This window comes from Budorcas taxicolor, chromosome 3 (assembly GCF_023091745.1).
Source record: "Budorcas taxicolor isolate Tak-1 chromosome 3, Takin1.1, whole genome shotgun sequence".
Lineage (NCBI taxonomy): Eukaryota > Metazoa > Chordata > Mammalia > Artiodactyla > Bovidae > Budorcas > Budorcas taxicolor.
The window spans coordinates 35,698,785-35,715,938 of NC_068912.1; the positions used below are offsets into that span (position 1 = coordinate 35,698,785).

The 17,154-nt window shown below is 43.9% G+C and overlaps 1 protein-coding gene across 1 annotated transcript in view; it reads left to right on the top strand.

The window, feature by feature from the left end:
• Nucleotides 1-3,147: 3,147 nt before the first annotated feature.
• The window catches only part of VAV3 (vav guanine nucleotide exchange factor 3), a 425,860-nt gene continuing 411,853 nt past the window's right edge, over nt 3,148-17,154 (top strand). The window contains exon 1 of the mRNA XM_052637052.1: nt 3,148-3,351. Within this exon, the coding sequence (XP_052493012.1) occupies nt 3,148-3,351 (204 nt within the window). The remainder of the gene's footprint in view (nt 3,352-17,154) is intronic.

A 17,154-nucleotide genomic window follows, 5' to 3' on the forward strand; every position in this document is an offset into this window, starting at 1 on the left:
CCTCTAACTTGCAGATAATGTATGTAAAGTGCCCAATAGAGGGCCTGGCATTCAGTAGTGTGTGGACGAGCTTCAGGTGCTCAGGTAGCCTGCAGGGCAATGGGACTACTGAGTCCTGAGTCTCATGTCCCTGTGCAAGAATGGCCTTCATTGGAATACTGGGGCCCTAAACTGACAAGGAGATGCCACTGACAGATTTTAGTCTTCTATCACTCAGCTCACAGACCGAAACTGACAGCTCAAAAAACCCCATTGCCATTTTTGTTCTCATCCGAATTTCTCATACTGACGTTTCCCACGTGACTCAACTTTTTCTACTGAGCTCCTTGTTTACCGGAAGGACCTTGCACTTCCACTAGCCTCCTTCTTTTCTACGCCTTCAGTATATTTTCTTCTTGCTCTTCTCTCCAATCTCTGGTTTACTGTATTTGAGAGGTATTATTAATATTTCGGCCTTCCCAGGCGGTGCTAGTGGTAAAGAACTCATCTGCCAATGCAGGAGACTAAGAGACCTGGGTTTGATCTCTGGGTTGGGAAGATCCCCTGGAGGGGGGCCACCGCAACTGACTCCAGTACTCTTGCCTAGAGAATCCCGTGGACAGAGGAGCCTGGTGGGCTACAGTCCATGGGGTTGCAAAGAGGTGGACATGACTTGGCAACTGAACAACAACAATGAATGTTTCGAAGTCATATTTTAATATACACATATGTATATTAATATGTTTATATATTGTTTATATGTTTTATGTTAAACATATAAACATATATGGTTATATATTAATCTACATGATTATAAAAAGTTTAATAGAATTTATTAGGTCACTGCTGCCTTTTTGTGACCTAAGAGCTATTAGTTAATGCTTATTGAGTTCTGTTAGGCATCACATGTCTTAGGCATTGTATCAGTGCTTCTCAGACATTAATGTAAATACATCTCACCTGGAGATCTTTTTAAAATGTAAGTTTTGATTCATTTGGTGTAGGAGTAGGCCCAAGAGTCTACATTTCTAATAAGCTTCTGGCTGATGCTGTCGCTCCATAGACTGCATCTTGAATAGCAAGGCATTGTACCATTTGATCCGAATGACCAGACAGTGAGCTGAATATTATTTTCCCCATTTTACAGATGTGGAGGAACTAGATCATTTTCCCAAGGGCATGTTGCTAGAAACTAGCAGTGCTGAGACTCTAAACCCAGTTCTCCTTCCTGATACATATACTTTGGGCTTTGAAAATGTCCTACAACACCCAAAGTTGATCTGATGCAACCTGAAACAAAATTTATATTTTTGTTAGCTATTTCTTCCTTTTTAATGAAACTTCTTAATTTAAATTTCTTCTTATGCCAGACCTTTTGTTACATGATTCAGATGTGCTGGATTTTGTTTATAAAGATGATATATATAGTTTATTAAAAAAATTTTTTTTAACATTTAGCATAATTGACTTACCATGCTGTGTTAGTTTCAGGTGTGAAGCAAAAAACTTTTGTATGATTTATTTGCCAAGATTACAGGTTAGGAAACACTGTACCATTGATGAAATCTGATTTGAACACAAGAGGAAGTTGCTGGGAAAGGATGCTTGTGAGGAAAGGAAATCCTCAGGCCGATTTATTGTTTAACGCTCAGTGTACAATGTGCTATGCTTGTCACAGGCTAGTGGAAAAGGAGTGCTTGTCTTTAACAGAGCAGATGCACTTTTAAGAATAACATTTTGACCTGCTTATAAAATTAATTTGGTCCATAATAGAACATCTGAGCTACAGAAATGTAATAGTAAAATAAAAAATGATCTACAATCCCACCGATTTTCATATTTTATTTTTATTTTAAAAAATGTGAAGAATATATCTCGAAACAGAGATCCAGGACCACATTTACGCAGAAGTGCAAAAGTTCAAGTGGTAATAAACTATGATAAATAATTTAAACACTATTTTTTATTTTGAGGGGCAATAGGAGTAAAAGGGGGCAGTTAGGAGTCCCCCAAAATTTAAGCAATGCGAATGCACTGCTCAGCCAGCACTCGAGTTCTGGGTTCACGTTCCAGGTCTCCAAACAGCCCAACCGGTGCCGCTGAGAACTAGAGCTCTCTACGCGCTCAAAACCGGCCCGTCGCCGACGCATGCGCAGTGCGGCCGCCGTGGCTCGGTGGGCGTTTCACAGGCCTATTTCTCTCCCGCAGGTTTTGTGCTTTTAGTGAAAGGGCCGGGACTGCGACGCCAACAGTTGCGAGCCCGAGACGGTAGAGGGAAACCATCTATAAGTGAAAAATACATCGCGTTGAAATAAGCTGCGGGAAGGGGTGGGGTGGGTTCGGCAGGCGTCTCCAGATACACGCTTTTATTGTGGCAAAACATCCTCACGAGCAACTAACTTGGAGGAACAGGAGTTATCTGTAGGAAGAGAATTTAGAAGGTGGAAGGGGTGAGGGGTAACTTTCAGCGTTACGTTCTCAAGATGCCCTGTGCCTTTTTTCTTTTCTTTGGGGAGTCCGGATGCCCCAATTAATCCTTCGCTCCTCTCGGACCCTTTAAAAATGGTGTTTTGGAGGTCCTAATAGAAGTCCCCACCGAATTACACTGTTTAGACACACTCTCCCCAAGCGGGAGACCTCCGGATGCCTGGGGCTGTGCGAGCTCCGCCGACCTGAGGGCTCGTGGTGGGCGGGGGCGCCTTGAGGGATCCCCTTCGCAGCCCCGCTCCCCTCCCTTCTCCTCCCCGCCCGGGCCGTCGACCCTGGGCCAGGGCGGCGCGCGCTCTCCCACCCGCGCCTCTGGGGACTCGCAGACGGCAGCGAGACCGGCCCGCGCGCTGGGCATGCTCAGTCGCCCGGCGCCGGGCTCGCAAGTCGGAAGCCTGTGCGCGACCGCCGCCGCCGAGCCGGCCGGAGCGCACGAAGAGCGCGCGGGACTAGCTGCGGCGGCGGCCAGGAGGCGGCGGACCCGGGCCGGGATCGGAGCCGATCCCGGCGCGGGGCCCGGGATCCGCCCGCCGCGGCGCTTGCTCCTTCGCACCGTCGCACCCTCGCAGGCAAGGGGCCGGCCGCGGCTGGCGTCGGCGGAGCGGAGGAACGGCGGCGGCATAGCCGCCGCCGCATCTCCGCCGCCTGCCCCGGCCGGGCAGCGTCCAGGCGCCGTCGGGCATGGAGCCGTGGAAGCAATGCGCGCAGTGGCTCATCCACTGCAAGGTGCTGCCCGCCAACCACCGGGTGACCTGGGACTCGGCGCAGGTGTTCGACCTGGCCCAGACCCTCCGCGATGGAGTCCTGCTCTGCCAGCTGCTCAACAACCTCCGGGCGCACTCCATCAACCTGAAGGAGATCAACCTGAGGCCGCAGATGTCCCAGGTAACGAGGCCGGCGCGGTCGCCTCCGCCTCCAGCCGGCATCTCCCATTAATCAGCCGGCTAATGTCTTTGTGTAAATGCAAACATCTAGGTACGCTCTGTTTGCCCTGCCTTCTGCTTTGCGGACCGCTTCGGCTTCTCGTACCTTGGCTTGACAAGGTTTAGATCTTTAGTTGAATGCTAGAGCCCTGTGTCCTAAGATGGTATGTGAGGCGGGAAAGAACAAGCTGTCCTAAGGTGCCCTTCACCTACTGGGGGTGGGTGGGTGGATGGGTGTGTGTGTGTGCGTGTGTGTGTGTGTGTGTTGGTCGCAACAAAAAGAATTTGGTCCAGCTCTTTTTTCATAACGATGGGGAGGCATGGAAGGAGCTGATGGGGGTAATGGTGCCTCTAGTTCTTTTGCTTGCATTTCGTCCCCATGTTTTCTTGAAAGAGGAAGCATGACATAAATGAGGACTCTAGGAAGTGGAGGGCGTTCCGGTACCGTTATCTGTACAGGAATGACACTGGCCAAAGGGCGGAAAAGGGAGCACAACGTAGCGGCTACCCTGAAAGCCCCTGAGCTTGGGGCCAGCTGGCAAGCTTCATGATTGTGTTTATAGCTCGTCTTAAGCCATGTGAGAAGGAGCTAGTCCAACCTCTCTCAACAGCGGCAGGAAACGAGAAGTTTCACTCCAGATTCTGCCTGCCTTCATTCAGTGCTTGCTCAGGTGGTATGGTGCACTCTTGGCTTCTGTGGCTGGAGCCCTTCCGGGAGGTGCCTCTTTGAGGAGGTTAAAAAAAAAAGCAACCCTGGAAGGCTGTGTGCATCCTAAACTTGTAAGTCGCTACACAGTGGAATGGTAGTTTCTTGGTCCTGTCAGAAAGCTTTTATGCAGAAAGCTGTTAAACACAACTCAGTACATCTATTTTCTCTTTTAGAGAAAAAGCCACTTTCAGAGTAAAAAAATACACTTTCAGCTTGAAAGGGAGAGGAAACAGTTCCCTACATGATACACTTTAGCAGCACTAATCCTGAATGATACAGAGCCTCAGCTACTTAGCAACCAGAACAGTGCCTTTTACAGCAGAACTTTATATAAGGCAGACTCGAGATAATGTAATAATTATGTTTTTAAAGTTAGAGCACACACATTCCTCTCTTCTGGATGTCAGCGTTTCATCAGGGCCTGTCTGCACCTTCAGTTCTGCGTACCTTGCCCGTCTACCTTCAACCTGCTGGTTAGTGGTTCCCAAGAAAGAACAGGCTTGTAAGTGGTGAGAACCATATGGTTTTAGCAGTGAGGTAATTTATTTCATACTCTCCCATATTCTGGGGTGGTGTTGGCTAACTCCATGGACCCCTTAAGAGTTGTCACAGTTCGGAATATCCTGTCCAAGGATTTAACAGACTTTTCCATTAAGCTGGAAGTTGCTGCTTTGCACAGAGTTCTCTAGGGAGCTGCAACTGATTATCCAGTCTGAAGATCCCCATTTTCCACCTGGCCTATGGCCTTAGGATGCTTTGGTCCACCAGCAGGTAGTATGGTATGTATCCTGCAACTGAACCCTTGGGGGTTGTTCATTAAGTGGTTCTCAATAATCAAGTGTTTTTGACAGCTGACGTTCTCTCTGTTTCAGCTTTCTAACCTTTAGTTCAATGTTAACAATGGATGAAAATTTTTTCAAGTGTGTTTTTTTGCTCTTTGTTCTCCTTGTAGAATATAGTAGATGTAATTTAATATTTCTGATGACGAAGAATCATCATTATAAGCATCATTAATGAAAATTGGGCTCATACACTGCTCTAAGAACTCTATTCCCTACTGGGAATACAGCAGCGAACAGTTCAGGATCCTTACCCTAAAGGAATTACTACACTATTTTATCAGATAAGTCACCATGTTATAATGAGCTGAACAGTTGAATGAGCTTCCTTAGGCTGTTGTGCTTTGGGGTTCTTAACCCTGAGCTTCCTGGGTCCAAATTCTCTGCGGTGATTTTCTATGGACGTGACTTAGTGACTAAACAACAATTTTCTGTGAGTCTGGACTTCTTCCAAAAATGAACTGTGGAAGGCTAGTACCTGAATATGGTGATGTCTCTTTTTGCTGTCTTCCTGATTCTTGGCCACATTGCAGAGAGAAGGTTGCTGAACAGCTGAGTGTTGCACAGGTGATCTTGTATTATGTAAGTTGTCCTTAAATCTTTAAATGAGATTTAGTAGTGTTTTCATTAAATAATTCATTGACATACTTAATACATCTTCTGTGCCTGGCAGATACTATGCACTTAATAGGTGTTCACTTTTAGCAAAATTACTTAGAACATTTTTTTTTTTTTCTATTGTCACATTAAGGGTAAAAGGTTACACTCAAAATTCTAAACATCAATTGCAAGGTCTACAAGTTCCTTTGGGCTGACGTTTCTGCCTCTAACTACTCCTGGCTTTCTTGGTGAAGGTTCTGTCTGCTTCTGGTTATAAGGCCATCTGTCAGCTCCGTTCATACACTATAGTGAATAATCTAATAACCCAGTGAAACTCTGACATGTGTCCCAGCAGACCTTACTCTTCTGAATTTAGAGTTGCTATTACTAGATCTGTGGCTTTTGCTATATCTAAGACTCATTCTGTCTACCTGGCTTAAGTTTTGTTGAAGATATTAATTTGAAATAGACTCTTTATAGCACCTGATCTTCTAAGCCAGGAAATAACTGGAGACTCTCACTTCAGAGTTTTGTGGTATTTGAGACTGTTATGAACAGATACTGACACTAGAAATTCTAGTGTATCAGTATCTTGTTTATTGCTTGTTTTTAATTTTTCAGAAAGAGGCTAAAATGAGTAGCCTCTTTTAATAATGTTTATCTCCAATGAATGGGATTTCATCCACTCTTCTTGTTTAGTCTTCTACCTTATTTGTGTTAAAAAATGATAACCCTCAAATAATTAAACAATTTTAGGTCTGAATCTTGGAGTCTTAATCAACTGTCCTCCAAAATAAAATTATAAATGGGATCTAGATTCTCTTACTTAGTAATTGTTTTTGGCTGTGGACATTGGCCTCTTGGGGGTCTTGTATTGAAAGAGGAGAATTTTCTTCAGTTCAATATAGGTTCTTTTTTTTTTTTTAAAACCCTGATTTAGATTTTATTTTATTAAAGTGCTAAATATTAATCACATTTATTTACATATTAACATATTCCTTTTATTATAAAGAATAAAAGTTAAAACCCAAATGATCCATGAAAATCCACACAGTCTGTGGAATCTGATCTCTATATATACTAGACAGATTTACTTTTCATCCAAAGCAGTGTTCTAGATAGGATACCAAGCATATACATGATTCTGGAAGAGAAGAGCCTTCCTGTGCTATTTGTACTGGGGAGGTGCTTTGTGGAAGACTGGGTTTTGGGCTTGATGTCAGTTTTGGTGGTTAACAAGGTCTCCATAAATGCCTGTAATCAGCTACGGAAGTAATGTCAGTGAAATTATCTTAATCTTAGTATTAGTCACTCAGTTGTATCCGATTCTTTGTGACCACATGGACTGTAGCCCATCAGGGTCCTCTGTCCATAGGATTCTCCAGGTGAGAATATTGGATTGGGTTGCCATTTCCTTCTCCAGGGGATCTTCCCAACACAGGAATTGAACCCAGTTCTCCTGCATTGCAGACAGTTTCTCTAGTTTTATTATTTTGTAATTTTGCTTTGTCTTAGGATGGTAATAACACTTTTGATAAATTTACTGACCACTGTGTACAGTGTAGGTAAACTTTGAATTTTCTTAAAATGACTTATTCAGTTTTCAAGGGTTCCTTCAACAAATAGTTTGTTCCTACTATGTGCCAGACACTGTTTTAGGTACTGGCTTGGAGCAGTAAACTCAACAGAGTCCCAGCCCTAAAAAGACTTATATTTTAGTGAGGAACAATAAATAAACGGCTATATAATGTGATGGGCTCTGAAGAGATGTGCGCCTGGGTAAGGGTCTAGAGGGAACTGTGATTTGATTTTATGGAAGGTAGTCAAGAAGGGCTTCCTCTGAGGATCTGACGACTGAGCAGGACCTGAAGGGAGTGCGAGAAGGCAGGAATGTGGATGTTTGGAAGAAGCAAGTTCCTGGCAGAAGGAACACCCACGTGCTAAGGTCGTGAAGCGTATTTAAATGGCAGGTAAACTGGAGGAACAGCCAGAGGGCCAATGGCTAGAGGAGAGTGAGTATGGGAAGGAGTGGTAGGGATGAGGTCAGAGAGAAGATGGGAACTAGATTTTTAGCACTTGTGGGCTGTGGAGGACTTAAGACTGTTAGTCGCTCAGTCATGTCTGACTCCTTGTGACCCCATGGACTGTGGCCTCCCAGGCTCCTCTGTCCATGGAATTTACCAGGTAAGAAAACTGGAGTGGGTTGCCGTTACACCACGGTGGTGGCTCAGATTGTAAAATAGGAATCACGTGGCCTGACTTAATTTCAGTAGGGTCATTCTGGCTGCTGTGTTGAGAGTAGATGGCAGAGCAGCCAGGATGGAAGAGTCAGGCTCGGGCAGTCATTCCAGCAGTGATGATGGTGGCTCTGACCAGAGTGAGAGCAGGGCAGGGGTGAGAAGGAATCCAGCCTTAGGTATATTTTAGAGGTAGAGCCGGCAAGGACTTATTGACAGCATCAGATGACAGGTGTGAGAGGAGCCAAGAATGGCTCCAGGGTTTCTGGCCTGGGGAACTGAACTGATGACTGGTCAGTCATCTTCATTGACTGAGATGGAGAAGATGGAAGGTGGAGAGAGGGGGAGGACGATGTCTGAAATGCCCATCAGGCATGTAGATGCTGAGCAGGCAACTGCAGAAGTTGGAAATGGAGAGATAAAGTTCAGAGTCATCAGAGTATAGATGGTATTTAAAATCCTGCCAGTGTATGGCATCACGTAGGGAGTAGTGTCCAAAGGAAAGGTCAGAGGTGTGAGCCCTGGGGCTTGCCCGTTTGTCAAGGGTAGAGAGATGAGACCCTGTAGAGGAGTTGAGAGAAAATGGCCACGGGGTAGGACGGAAAGCCAGCAGAATGTGGTTTGAGCAAATCAGGTGAATAAAGTGTTTCTAGGAGGACTGATTAGACAGGTTAAATGTTGTTCAAGTGAAAACAGGATTGAAGATGGACTATTGTATTAAGCAATATGAAATTCTTGAATGACCTTGGTAGAAACAGATTTGGGGTGTGATGGGCAAACACTCCACTGGAGAAGAAGGACAAATAGGAGGGGATCTAGACCACAAGTATAGTCATGTGTTTGGGGGTAATTTTGGCTGTAGAGAGAGCAGATAAATGGGATAGTGGCTAATAGGGGAAAAGAGATCAAACAGGTTATTTTCTTATCATATTGAAGTTTTACATAATACCGATTACAAGAGCCCTTTTAGATTTAGACAAATTTTATCATATGGCACAGTTGTATACATGTGTATGTGTGGAAAAGATGTGTATGTATATAGAAAAATATAAGTGAAATATATTTAACCAGACAGTGTTAGTCGCTCAGTCATGTCTGACTCTTTGTGACCCCATGGACTGTGGCCTACCAGGCTCCTCTGTCCATGGAATTTACCAAGTAAGAAAACTGGAGTGGGTTGCCGTTACACCACGGTGGCTCAGATTGTAATAAATCTGCCCACTGTGCGGGAGACCTGATTCGATCCCTGAGTCAGGAAGATCTCCTTGGAGAAGAGAGTGGCAGCCCACTCCAGTATTCTTGCCTGGAGACGTGGACAGAGGAGCCTGGCGGGCTACAGTCCTTGGGATCGCAAAGAGTCAGAAACGACTAAGCGACTAACACAGACACATATATGAAATATATTTACTGTGTTCCTAAAACTTGTCATTCTGATAGCTACTCTGCTGAATACCATTTCAATTCAGTCACTGATGCCCATGTTTTTTTCCCCAACATAATATTTTTCACTGAGTGCTAAGCGTTGGTGATGCAGCATTTCTTAAAGAATTCACCACTTTTGTCCCCAGGATTTCCTTCAAAGCTCCTAACACACAGTTTGTTTTTTTTTTCAATTAGTATTTGGTTTATTTACAGCTGATATTACAATGATTGTCTTTTTCACCTACACAGTTGGGTTTTTATTGCTGTCACTTCTTAAAGAGAAGTTTATTTCTGGTATACATAACTGTACATTGTTTGAAAACCGTAATTATATTAGTTTTAAGATGTGCTTTCCAAATGCAAGTCTTCATCCCTATGGCCAGGTACTGCTGTGCGAAGATTACTGGGTTATATGGTTGAGGGGAAAAAAAGGCTATCCTTGTCCAAAAAGAGTGGTGTGCCAGTTACATTTTTAGCCAGTCAGTTCAGAATAATGTCATTATTTAGTCTTTCTTCTCAGGAGTCTGTAACCTCTTTGCCATTTGTTGGCTTATTCTTTTGACCAGCATAATTTTAAATTTGACACCAATCAAGACCTTTTCATGTGAAGTAGCTCAGGCATCTTAAGCACTTAGTCTGTCTGCATACTTGATGGCTTAACCTGGGCTCTCTAGGAACCGGAGCCTGGGATAAAGGATCGGCGTGCCAGAGCTTTACTGGTGAGGTACAATCCCGTGTCTGTCAGGGTGAAGAAAATGAGACAGTGCCTTTTTTTTTTTTCTAAGATGGAGAAAATTATATCATATTTGTCATGCAAATAGGGTTGGTCCAGTGTAGATCCCTGCTGATAGGATCCTAAGTTTCAAATACAACATACTCTTTTTTTTTTTTTCCCTTAAACCTGCAGTGGCAATTTGTATTATTGACTTTCCTTCTGTCCTGAGATTCTAATTCTCACCACACTACACTCTTCTGGTTCTCTTGTGTTTTTTTATATTCTTTCTTAACTTTTTTCGCTGGCTTCTCTATAAACACCTTGAGAATTTTTGAGTGTTCTATTTTGTTGCCTTTTTTGTGTGTATCCTCTTCCCTGTGTTATTTCATGACACTGTGCTGTTACCCCCTTTTCATACTCTGATGGACCCGGTGTTCATGATGATAGCCCATATCTATTTTATGTCCCCGTCTCTGGGGTTATAGTTTCTTCATGAATGGATGGATGCATGAAGATCACATGATCAGAGCTCACCATGGAAAGTTCTTCCACAGCAGAGTGAAGGGTGAATTGGGCAGGATGGAGCTGGGTGTGAGAAAAACTCCTGCTGAAGTTCAGTCAAGCGTAGATGAGGCCGCTGGATGCACGGCCAGAGAAGGGGCTGGAGTGAAGGCACAGGGAGGAGCAGGAAAGATGAGAGATGAGGAAGAGTTGTAATGGGTCAGATTTGGGACCACTTAGATGCAGTGAGAGTGGAAGGTATCCAGGATGAGCCTCAGGTTTTAGGCTTGGGTGACTAAGGGGATAGAGAGGAGGTGCAGATTTCAGAGAGAAGGGCATAAAGACAGTTTGGATGTTGAGTTTGAAGTTGTTACCAGTTACCTTCCGTATTCTGTTTCAAGCATCCTACTCTCTTACTAATCCTTCCTTTTTGGATTATTCTACTAATACCTAAAATTCAGTAATCTTTTGAACTCTTGGTCCTACCACCTCTTCACTGCCTTCATGTCTTCATTTCCTTCCTACTCATCTTAAATACCATGGCCATTGTAGCTACTTCCTTAGCTTCTCTTGGGTAGGGATGTTCAATCTGTTTAAAATACAACCCTGGTTAAATCCAGCTCTCCACTTTCTGCCTGCAGCTCAGCTGCTGAACCCAGTGGAGGAAAAACTATGCTTCCTAAGTGCACTCACTTTAAATTCAACATCCCTGTCCTCAGGTAGGTGACTCAGCCATCTGATTACATTTCTCTAGAGCACACATTCTTAAAGTATGATCTGGAGACTTCTGTGAAAGTTAAAGTCACTCAGTTGTGTCCGACTCTTAGTGACCCCATGAACTATACAGTCCATGGAATTCTCCAGGCCAGAATACTGGAGTGGGTAGCCTTTCCCTTCTCCAGGGGATCTTCCCAACCCGGGGACTGAAACCAGGTCTCCTGCATTGCAGGCGGATTCTTTACCAGCTAAGTCACAAGGAAAGCCCAAGAATACTGGAGTGGGTAGCCTATTCCTTCTCCAGTGGATCTTCCCGACCTAGGAATCGAAGTGGGGTCTCCTGCATTGCAGGTGGATTCTTTACCAATTGAGTTATGAGGGAAACTTCTGACAGCCCCTCAAATGCTTTTAGTTGTTCCCTAAGGTCAAACTTTTAAAAATAATATTAAGACATTATTTGCCTTTTCTCACTCTTCATTTTCTCACAGGTGTATAGTGGTATAGTGGCATTTTCCCCAAGCTACATGCTGCTGATGTCATTGCTGTGGTTGTATATTTGTGTATATGTTAAAGATTTCTCAGTTTTAAAGTTCCAATATGTTAGATGTTGATAGATAAACTCCCAAACACAAAAGCTGCTGAAGATTCTCAATAGTTTTTTTTTTAGGAGTATAACGGGGTACCGAGACCAATTGGAAAGCTTCCCTAGACCATTCAGTCTCTGACTCTCCCAGATGCCTGTTTGGTACCTTTTTTCTTGAACCTCTGTATCCATTCTTCCTCTCAACTTGGTGATCTTGCTTCCTGTTCCTCTCAGAAAACAGACACAGTCAGAGGAGAGTTTCTTCAGGCTCCCACCTTCCTGCATCTAACCCGTAGACGATGCTTTCTCTCGTGTTCTGTGGATAATTCAGTGAAGGCCAGCCGTCCTTCACTCTATCTCTGTGCTTTCCTATGTCTTTTATTTTCTCCTGAATCTTTCTGTTGGCATGCATAGGATGCGTTTTCAAAATAGAGACACAAAGACTTGCCGATGACTGTCAGGAGTGGTGGAGAATGAGTAAGGACTCCTAAAGCTTAACCTGGACTACTAGGGCAGGTCTGCTGTTTACCTCCTTATAACTGTTTAATGGTTTCCTGTGCACCGTGGGATAAAATCCAAGCTCCTTTCCAAGCACTCAGGGGCTGATGGGCTGGTACTGCTTCATGTCTGAAAGCTTTCCTAACTCTGCTCCTGACCTTTCTGTGGCTTCTCAAATGAACTGTGCTGTTAAATGTCTCTCTGCCTTTGCGTTTGCCCATTTCTCCATGTGAAATGCCCTTTTTCATTAGTCTGAGTGAAGATTTGGTTCAAGGGCCCTTTGCAGTGAGGGTCACCCTACCCCTCCATGTATGTGGCTGATCCCTTACTGCTTTGTGCCACACTGTACAGTATACAGGAGAGGAGGGCGGCATTCCTTGCACTGTTTCGCAATCTTTTTCTTATCTTTATCCTTCCATGCTGTGAGCCTGCTTGAGGCTATCAAAGGCTTTTTCATTTATATACATCTCTAGAATTTGACCCAGGGACTCATACGTTTCTTGCATACATAAGTAGGCATTAATGAAACTTACTGATGTATTTATGAAAATAACTCTTTACTACCTTGTCAAACACACCTATATAAAATTTAATAATATGTGCCGAGCACTATGTCATTACAAACCAGAAACATCTGTTCTTTAAGCAGCATTACTAACAATAGCAGATTACATTACTCTGCTACGTACTGCTGCTTTCCCCCTGAGTGACTACCAGAAAGTGCCTGAACCTGTCTCCTTCAACTTCTTCATCTCCAAAAGAGACTTAATAAAAAGAACCTACCTCCTAGAGTGGTTGAAAGGACCAAATGAACTAATTATCCCTGTGTTTGGTACATAACAAATGCTCAGTAAATGTTAACTACTTTTATGATGATTATTACTACTGCTTTTGCAGAAACATGCCAGGCAATGTTTTTTTTTTTTTTTTTTTCTAAATTTTAAAATCTTTAATTCTTACATGCGTTCCCAAACATGAACCCCCCTCCCACCTCCCTCCCCATAACATCTCTCTGGGTCATCCCCATGCACCAGCCCCAAGCATGCTGTATCCTGCGTCAGACATAGACTGGCGATTCGATTCTTACATGATAGTATACATGTTAGAATGCCATTCTCCCAAATCATCCCACCCTCTCCCTCTCCCTCTGAGTCCAAAAGTCCATTATACACATCTGTGTCTTTTTTGCTGTCTTGCATACAGGGTCATCATTGCCATCTTTCTAAATTCCATATATATGTGTTAGTATACTGTATTGGTGGTTTTCTTTCTGGCTTACTTCACTCTGTATAATCGGCTCCAGTTTCATCCATCTCATCAGAACTGATTCAAATGAATTCTTTTTAACGGCTGAGTAATACTCCATTGTGTATATGTACCACAGCTTTCTTATCCATTCATCTGCTGATGGACATCTAGGTTGTTTCCATGTCCTGGCTATTATAAACAGTGCTGCGATGAACATTGGGGGACATGTGTCTCTTTCAATTCTGGTTTTCTCGGTGTGTATGCCCAGCAGTGGGATTGCTGGGTCATAAGGGAGTTCTATTTGCAATTTTTTAAGGAATCTCCACACTGTTCCCCATAGTGGCTATACTAGTTTGCATTCCCACCAACAGTGTAGGAGGGTTCCCTTTTCTCCACACCCTCTGCAGCATTTATTGCTTGCAGATTTTTGGATCGCAGGCAATGTGTTAACACTTTGCTCACATTATCTCAGCCAGTCATCACAGCACCAGGAGAGGGACCCTGCTGTTCATCCTCGTGATACTCTTCAAGGCTAAGAAGAGTTAGTAACTGGTTCCAACAAGTAGTTCGTGATAGAGACAAGATTAGAATGAAAACATTTAAAGTGAACTAAGATCCCAATTGCAAGGCTATTGGCAAATCTGAAAGTGAGCTATGAGGAATTTTTCTTTTTTCCTCTGTCTTTTGCTCTTGTGGCATTCCTGCGGAAGAATGTTCTGATTGATTTTGTGGCTCTTGAACATAGCACCACCATATGAAGTTGCATGGTGAGTAGCGACTTCGGTTTAGGGTATTGAATCGGGGTTCCCTGGTGGCTCAAAGGTAAAGAATCTGGCTACCAATGTGGGAGATGCAGGTTTGATCCCTGGGTCCAGAAGGTCCCCTGGAGAAGGAAATGGTAACCCGCTGTAGTACTCTTGCTTGGGAAATCCCATGGACAGAGGAGCCTGGCAGTCTATAGTCCATGGAGTTGCAAGAGAATGTACACATTCAGTTGTTGAATGTATCAACTGGATGGTTTTATCCATATTTATCACACGTATCAGTGTAAGATGGGAGAGAGGCTTTTGACAGGCCTCTGATTTGATGGGGAAAGGAAATAAAGGCAGAAAAGCTGAGGAAAGGCAACAAGAGGAAAGGAGACAGTGAGTGTATAGCAGGTGCTTTGTGGCCTTTTAACATCGCGCCTTGTGACAGCTGGGCTCCAGGACGCAGTGTAGTGCCCTGCTCTTGAGTGGGGTCAGGACCGCTCACATTTCCCTGGGCAGAATACCATTGTTTACATGGCATGTTTTCACATGATTATTCCTCCCCCTCCCCCCACCCCCCCACATTATAACCATTCTTCTTATAAATTCACAGACATCTATTGTTAGCTGTTATTTGGAATATTATATCCCACTCTTTTCCCTTTTCCCCCTGTTAACACAGACCCTGCTTGGAAGTAAGGACAGTCACAAATTTACGTTCTGCCCTTCCCCAGTCATGAGCATTTAATGGACAGAAGCACGATCAGAGAAGTAGCTACTTCTGATTTTCATGGAAAACTATTTTCGAATTGTACTTTGTGCTGCTGTCTGAATGTGCTTTCAAAATATGTGTTGCAAGAAGTGTAGTCAGCTTCTCAGTGGCTTGCTTAACAGGAAGCCGGCAGCATATGCTGCTCACATGGGAGCTCTCTAAAGGGTCAATTAATATGGAATATTTAATGAAACACTTGATACTCACCTTCCATGATTTTCAAAGTGCTTGTCCTAAAATAGATCTGTAACAGCTGGTCTGAAAAAACAAGCATCATGCCTCTGTGCCCAGTAATGTCAGGAGCCTTTTCCTGAGGGTGTGGGGTGGTGTGGTTTAATGAGAAAAAAGACTTCAGGCCAGAAGTCAGGAGACCCAGGTTCTGGCCCTATCTCTGTCTCTGACATGTGGCCTTAGCAAATAGCTGCTTCTCTTTGTCTCCACTTTCCATACTTAAAGCAGTGATAGAAAAATACTTATATATATGGTGATTTGCTAAAAAGCAGCTAAATTTTTTTACACATATTTAGATTTCATTTAATCTTTCACGAGGAGAGCTTTGGGACCAGCCAGAAATATTTGAATCCCAGCTCTGGCACTTAACTTTTCCCAAGTTCATAAAATTGTTAGTTTCCTTGCTGAGTCTCAATTTCCTCCTATAATAGGCTAGAAATAGTAAAAATCTACTTTGCAGGATTGTGGTGAGAATTCAGTAATATATGTAAAATGTCTGGGTATAGTAGGTATTCAGCAAGATTTTATTTCCTTCCTCCTCCCCTTACCTCCTTGATCCTCTTAGGTCTAAGAGGCAGGAAGAACAAGATCTTATCTCTGCTCTACAAAGAAGGAAATTGAGATGTGCAGTGGCTGAAGGACTTTTCTCAAGGTCACAGAGAGGAAGTGGTAAAGACAGGACTTGAGCCCAGCTGTCCTAATTCCAAATTCAGTGAAGTTTCCCATTCCTGGTGCCTAGCTTAGCTGATGGATGGTGAATTGCAGGAGCTTGGAGAAAGCAAGGCCTACTCTGGGAACCTAAAGTGACATTATTATGTTGGTACTGAAGTGTTTTGTATTTGAAATAGAAGCACTTAAAATAATAAAAGCAGTTTTCAGTCATTTTAGAGTCTGATTATCTAGTTTGTGGATTATTTGCTTTTTTGGTAATTTCAGAGCTCTTCTGCTTTCTGTTTGGTTCTGTTTTCATGGGAATTTGTACGTATGACTGATTGATGAATCAAATTATGCATTTGTCTGCTAAATATTGGGCTTTGTAGTAGATGCTTAGGATTCAAAGATGAATAAAACTCAGTCCCTGACCCTATGTTGCTTTCAGTCTAGAGCATGGATTTTACCTCAGACATGCCCTTATAAGACAGGGGGATGGGAAGGGATTCTTGAGTCAGAATGATGGACATGGCAAATATTTGGTAGGTGAGTGATGCCCTTTTGGATGCACTGTTAATTTGCTGATGTGCAGGGCATGACGTTAATGGCGCAAAGTGGATTGTGTGTGTGCCTGGCTCATGGTATTTCTTTCCATAGACATTTATCTAGTGCCTCCCCCGTGTGCAGGGCACTGAAGGCATAAAGGTAAATCATAGGGAGTTTCTGCTTTTGAGGGGCTGAGAGAGAGCAGGTTTGATCTTGGAGGGAGGCCTTTGCAAAAATGCAGAAAGAAGGTAAGTCACTGGATGCCTCAAGGTCAGTGCAAAAGTGCACGCAACTGGATGAGAGAGACGAGACCAGGAAGAGGACAGATGTGAGTGGTTCTAGAGAGGAAGAAGGTTTGTGAAAGAAAACTGGGTGGGGTGTGTGTGTGAGAGACAGAGGATGTGGAGGCCTGCTCGCTCTCCCTCCAACCTCCTGGCTGGCCACCTCTCCCTCCCTCACACCTGTCTGAACCCTTCCTCATCCTCCCTGTGCTCTTTAGTTGACTGACACTCCTCCTTCCCTGGTCCATTTGCCCCCGGCTGTGTACTCCTCAGTCCGGTCTGGATCTGCAGCCAGCCACTTTCACCCACACTCCCTTCGCCTTCTGTGACCTCAGAGGGGCCTTCCTGGAGCTCCCTGCTCCACAGGCTTTCCTGTTCTCGCATGTGAGCTGAAGAGAGCTGCTGAAGTCAGCACTGCAGCCTGCGTTCACTGTCCAGCTTCACTGCGGCCTGATGCTGCTTTTCT